General features: G+C 37.3%; 1 protein-coding gene across 1 annotated transcript; it reads left to right on the top strand.

The window, feature by feature from the left end:
- The first annotated feature begins 2,183 nt into the window (after nucleotides 1-2,183).
- On the top strand, nucleotides 2,184-5,451 carry LOC106952788 (diablo homolog, mitochondrial-like). The gene is made up of 6 exons (XM_015041123.1): nucleotides 2,184-2,292; nucleotides 2,559-2,676; nucleotides 2,751-2,873; nucleotides 4,120-4,230; nucleotides 4,342-4,438; nucleotides 4,701-5,451. Exons 1-6 carry the CDS (start codon nucleotides 2,249-2,251, stop codon nucleotides 4,907-4,909), a joined length of 702 nt encoding a protein of 233 aa, XP_014896609.1. The 5' UTR covers nucleotides 2,184-2,248; the 3' UTR covers nucleotides 4,910-5,451.
- The last annotated feature ends 629 nt before the right edge of the window (nucleotides 5,452-6,080 follow it).

Here is a 6,080-nt window from a genome sequence, read left to right as displayed (position 1 = left end):
GGACATGCACATCACCAAGAACTTTTATTAGAAGAACTTTTATTGTAAAATTAGGAAAAAAAAAAAAAAAAAAAAAAAAAAAAAAAACACATTACTAAAGGGTTAATAAAGGAGCCATCTTGTGATGACTTCCTGAAGTTGGAGTTTCAGAAAGGGCAGGAGTTTTAAAGAGACAGAGGCCCAATTTCAAGGCGTTAAATTACAAAGTCAAATTTCTTTGGTTCTATTAAAACAGACAGTTTAACAGAACTCTACAACCAGCCAAAGTTATTCCAGGAGTTTGTTTATGCCTATGAAACGTTTGCTTTTGTGAAACTTATTATGGGAGATTTAACCAAATATGAGAGAGGGTGCATGTATATATTTGAACCTGTAGCATTGGGTGTTCATTCCAGCCTGGAAATGGAAATCATGAAGAGGCCAAACTGAATATTGCATTCATGCCCCTGATGTAAACAACTCACCGCATCCAGAAACATTTTGCTTGATAAGACGAGCATCTGAATTAAACTCAGTTATTCAACACATCCAGTACTTTTTTTGCGAAACAATAAAACATCGAGGTCACAAGTCTAGATCAAAAGTTTGGTTCTGCTTTCTGTATAAATATTTATTTTATGCAATAAACAACAAAAATTAGCAACCCTATTGAGATCATAAAACAGTAAAAACAATTCAGAGTCAAGGGCATCTTGTGATAAAACTGACATACATTTTTTAGCCAAAGCATGTGCATGTTTCAGACAAATACCTTTAAAAGTTTCTGTTGATTCAAAGGTGTTCCAGCTTTAGTACTTTTTTGGAGTTTGTTCCAGTCTTTTGCTGCTGTGTAATGTAAAAAATAATCCTCCATATGTGCATTTTAATTTCAGAACAATGAGCATAATGTTTATGTTCTTATTATTGTACAAATTTCAAAGTGTTGGTTTTTCTTTCCTAGTTCTTTTAAAACATTTTGATGAGGGGATAGAAATATGTTAACAATTATAAAGTTTTATGTATTGTTCCTAAACTGTTTTATATTAATCGCAGCCTTTGAACACTTTGTAAACACATAGAATAGTTAGCTGCTCCATTGTGAAATAAAATAAGCATATTTGCATATATTAGCATATTTTTATACAAAAAAGAAAACATTAGGTCTAGAGATATGTATATTTTGTTCTGTTTCATCTTAATTTTCTCTGACGTTTATTATTCCTTCTTAATGTCTGTATACTGTGGGTGCAAAAATAAGGCCAAATTTCTTGTTTGTTCACGCAATCTCTGTCAATAAATTGATTCAGATATTAGTTTGTTTGTTTTTTTGTTTGCTTGAAGCAGCAAAACAAAAGAACAAAAAACAGTGAAATGAAAAATCAGTGCTTTGTCCATTTGTTGAGTTTATGCACAGAGCTGAAAATGATTTATTCTGCATCTGAAGAGGTTTTAGCCCCAGTTATGAAGAAATTGTCATATGTGTTATATAGATATATTATGAATTAAGCTCATCTAATGTTACCTGTGTGTATTTCACTTGAACCTTTTAACACCTTGCCGTGACCCAATGATTTTATCAATAATATTTAAAACATCAATGAAAGAAGAGACATGATTTTATTGTAGCATGATGCCGGTTTACCACACACAAAATGAGCGATCTCAGAGAGACAGGATAAATGATTTGAAGGTTTATCCCTCTGCTCTGGTTAACATGAAGAGTTGAGTGTATTTGACAGAAAGTATTTACTGACGTAATGTCTGCTCACCACCAGGTACAGAGAATCTGAACCTGGAGAGGTGGGGGGGGGGGATAACTACAGGGGGTCAGAAGTGTTCAATTTGTCTGATAAGAGAAGCAAGGAATGGAACCAACAGCTTTGCAGTCTAGTTCCATACATGTGTAAACCAAAGGATGAAGGGAAATGCTTATAAATTTCAGTTTTTATAATCTTTGAGTAACTGAATGTTAACTAGAAGGATGGATCCAGAATTGTTTTCTTGTCCAATTTTGTCTTTGACAGAAAATAATAAAAATGTTAAAACCTTCTAATTACATTTATTCTTTCTTTCTTTCTTTCTTTCTTTCTTTCTTTCTTTCTTTCTTTCTTTCTTTCTTTCTTTCTTTCTTTCAGGAGAGGGTTGCATTACAATTAAGAACCACGTGATGGCGACAATGCACCACCCAACGCTGTAAAATGATCAGGAAGAAGACGGGGGGAACCTTTGTTCTGCTGTAGGGCAGAACAGTTTATTGTGGCGGACCAGCATGGCCGCGCTCTGGAGGAGATCCCTGTATCTCAGTTTCCTCAGGTTGGTCGTGTTTACATTTAGATATTGTGGCACAATCATTAGTTTGTTATTTAATACGTGGCACTTCTTTTGACTTATTAATTTTTTTGACTTCTTTATGGAAATATGAGCGAATAAACAGCAGTTGTTTGATTGCCCCAATTCTCAGATTTGTTTTGAGATTGTCAGTAGGGCAGCGCCAGTCAACAAGGAAGTTAAATCAGTGTTTCTCCCTCGCTGTTTTCTGGTTTATTTATCTGTATATAACTCAATTTTTTTCTGTTCAGAAATTCCTTTCGATACCTGTCCAGGATAAAACCTGCTGTCCGGAAATCCCCCAGATGGACAAGTGTCCTGGCTTCTCTCGCCGTCGGCGGAAGTCTGTGTGCTGTACCTTTTAAACAGGCGAGTCTGACAGCCGAAAATGTGCATATTTGGAAGTTGAAGCTGCTGTAAACTCATTGAACCCCCTGCTGCAGGTTGAAAACCTCTCTCATGACTCCCTGGTGAGACGAGCAGCCTCTCTGGTGACAGACAGTTCAAGCACTTTTCTCTCTCAGGCCACTCTGGCTCTGACGGATGCCCTTACAGAGTATGCAAAGGTATGGCTCCGTGTTGTGGCTACCATTTCTCCTAACTGTTAGAACTGATTGATACGTTACATGTGCTGAAGCTCTTAATGGACCATAACTAAAAGTTTAACTGAAGATATGTGGTCTTCACCCCCCGCACCCCTTTCTACAGTACAGACTTCTGCTTTATCGCAGCAATAAAAAAAATCTTTGGAACGGCAGTTCAAGTCAAATTACAGACACAATGTCAAGCTGCCTGTATTAACCAGCTGCAGATGAGTACAGCTACATAGTTATTTACCCTTTTTAATCTTCGAATGACAAAACGACTCATTATAATTTTTATTTGAGGTAATTGCAGGGTTTCTGATTAATTAGTTGCAATTAAACCCATTTTAATCTGCAACTTTATCAACAAATTAAGTAATATCAATTCAAGATGCTCTTTGCTGATACATTGCTGATAAATAGGCATATTAGCTTAAGAACAAAGCTATGTATTATTTTCACAGAATAATTTTTAGGCTATTCAACCAACAGATTGGTGTAAAGTGCTATTCTACAAATTCAGCTTTCCAGTGCTTTAAGAACGTTTGATCATTCACAGAACGTCCTTAGAAATGTGGACTGTAGACGCTGGCACTAGCGTTGGGGACGTCGCTGCTGCTGCTATATGTTTAGCTTTGAGATCTTATTTTAGGCTTGAATCTCTTCGCTGATAGGCTAACTGAAGCTTAGCACAACTTGAAAACAATACATTTTTCCAGCGTCCCTTCAGATCTTCATTTAGAAGCAAAAATGAACACCCAGTCGGCCAAGAGAAGTGGGTTTGTTGTCCGTCGCTGTTGTTTGCAGAGTTTGCCTTGTGCGCCACATGTGCAATTTTTAATATGTCAAATCTATGTAATTAGATTATTGAAATTAACATGTTGAATTTTTGGCACTGCAAAAAAACAAAACAAAAATAAAGGGGGAAAATGACAGATAAAATTACCCAAAAAAGGTGCATATGGACATAAATAAAATCACAAAGCTTTGATTTATTATATTTTCTAATTAAACCAAATAGCTCATTTATGTTATTTACACTAATAATACTTCTCTTGCTCGTAATACCACATTAAGAGTGCAGTCTTCACCAACTAACAACTTACAAGGTCTCTAAATAAATCCCTTCATGTTTCTGAAAATCCTCCAGGTTTTAAATATTTCTCTATAAATGTCTCTTTGCTTTTGAGTGTAAACAGTGAAAAGTGTCCCCCTTGCCTCCTCACAGGCTGTGCACACACTCATCGCCCTGCAAAGGCAATATTTAGCTTCCCTGGGGAAACTGAGTCCAGCAGAAGAAGATACGGTCTGGCAGGTGATCATTAGCCAGCGTGCAGAGGTCAGTTTCTGTGTCTCTGTGTCTCTTTCCATGGTTTTTGGTCCATCCCAACTAAAAACCTTAAATCAAAGCAGGCGGCTGTAAATTTCTTCTTGCATCTTTTTGTGGCAGGTTGTCCACAGACAAGACGAACAGAAGCGCTTCGAGCTGACCTGGGTCACCGCCATCAGGCTGTGCGAGGCAGCGGCAGAGGCTGCGTACATATCAGGTGTGTGACTCGAAGTGTTCTTCGCCCGTTCCGTTTCATCTCCCATCTCTCCAGACGGCAGACGGATCGTTTGCCGTCACTCTGTGGGTCCTTTGGGCGAAAACACAAAAGGAGATGACAGACGAGTCGGGCCCGGCTAACAACCCGCTTTTCAAGTCTGAACTTGATGCGTTTTGACATGTGTTTGAGCGTTTTGTACCTGTGTGTGTGTGTGTGTGTGTGTGTGTGTGTGTGTGTGTTTGTGTGTGTGTGTGTTTCTCAGGAGCTGAGAACGCGTCCATCACGGTTAGGACAAACATTCAGCTGGCTCAGTCCCAGGTGGAGGAGGCCCAGAAAATCTCAGTGGATGCAGAAAAGAAGCTGGCAGAGACTAAAGTCATGGAGGTCGAGAGGATGACGCAGCACGCCGCCACCCTCGAGGGGAGTAACGACGAAGAGGAGACACCCGAGGCCTACCTGAGAGAGGACTAAAACACACAATCACCAGATCATTTTACCAAATCTGTACCGACTTCTGTTTCTTTTTTTTTCCTGTCGCGTGAGGTGATAAAAGTTAATTGTTTGTTTGTACTAAAATTTAAAGAAAGCATGAAAATATTGTTTTCTTTTCTTTTTGGAATTCAAACTACATAAGAAGTGTTTCATGCACTACAGAAGCAGAGTCTCACCAATCATTTCGGTTTCATTTCTTGTGAAAATATCTGAGTACGCTTGAAATAATACAAAACTAATTTGCAAGATATAGGAGCTTGTTTTAAATCAATATTTCCTTAATATCAATGAAAAAAGAAATGGTCTCATTTGCAGAGTATTCCATTTACAATAAGATTCTGGTTTTGCAGCGCAACCCAAAGTGTTGTGTTAAACATTTGGTCTTTTGATGTGATTGATTTGATAACTGATCAGGTTGCAAACTGCATTAATGAAGTCTGGTCTCTTAGAGTGACTTACCAACGGGTTTCTGTGTTAATATTTAGTCTGAGTTATTTTAATAAACATAAGATGCAACTAAAGTTATACTTTGCCTTTTGCTTAAACAGATTCTTCAAAGATGAATTCAGTTTATTTCTTGGACTTAAGGCCTTTCTATCTCTAGCAACTATTTACTTTTCTAACGAATATTATTATTATTTAGACTAGTGGTGTAACTATAAAGGACATATTTCCTCTTAAAGCACATAGTGCTGTTTTATAACTCATTCTAGTACCTATGTTACCTTCAGTTGTTAAAATGAGATACACCTCTGGAAAAACTGAAGAGCCCACTGCACTGAACCCTTTTAAAACCTCCTGGTTATCCCACTAAATATTGATTTCTGAGCACAAACTGAGTTCAAAACATTAGTTTTGTTGTTTCTAAGTGAATATGAACGTTCTCATTTTCTATAAATAAATACTACATTTCTGCTCAGAACTTTGGAGACATGTCAGTAGTTCTTAGAATAAAACAACAATGTTAATTTTGCTCAAACACGTATACCTATAAAAAGTAAAATCAGAGAAACTGATAATTTTAAGTGTCCTCTTAATTTTTCCCCAGCGCTGTTTACCAAACACGTCTTTAAATGAAATTTCATTTTGCTTTCTGACACCTTGAAATTGAGTCTCTGTCTCTTTAAGAAGCACCTGCTCTTTCCTACAC

Source organism: Poecilia latipinna, unplaced genomic scaffold, assembly GCF_001443285.1.
Source record: "Poecilia latipinna isolate Pla-1442-1.1 unplaced genomic scaffold, P_latipinna-1.0 Scaffold539, whole genome shotgun sequence".
NCBI lineage: Eukaryota > Metazoa > Chordata > Actinopteri > Cyprinodontiformes > Poeciliidae > Poecilia > Poecilia latipinna.
The sequence above is the reverse complement of the archived record's forward strand: the minus strand, read 5'-3'. Positions and strand labels throughout refer to the sequence as shown.

What these genes read in the sequence shown, in the direction of transcription:
- LOC106952788 (XM_015041123.1), top strand. Translation starts at nt 2,249, where the DNA reads ATGGCCGCGCTCTGGAGGAGATCCCTGTATCTCAGTTTCCTCAG. An exon ending in GTGCTGTACCTTTTAAACAG is followed by an intron (nt 2,677 to 2,750) that starts GCGAGTCTGACA and finishes CCCCTGCTGCAG; the next exon opens with GTTGAAAACCTCTCTCATGA. An exon ending in CCCTTACAGAGTATGCAAAG is followed by an intron (nt 2,874 to 4,119) that starts GTATGGCTCCGT and finishes GCCTCCTCACAG; the next exon opens with GCTGTGCACACACTCATCGC.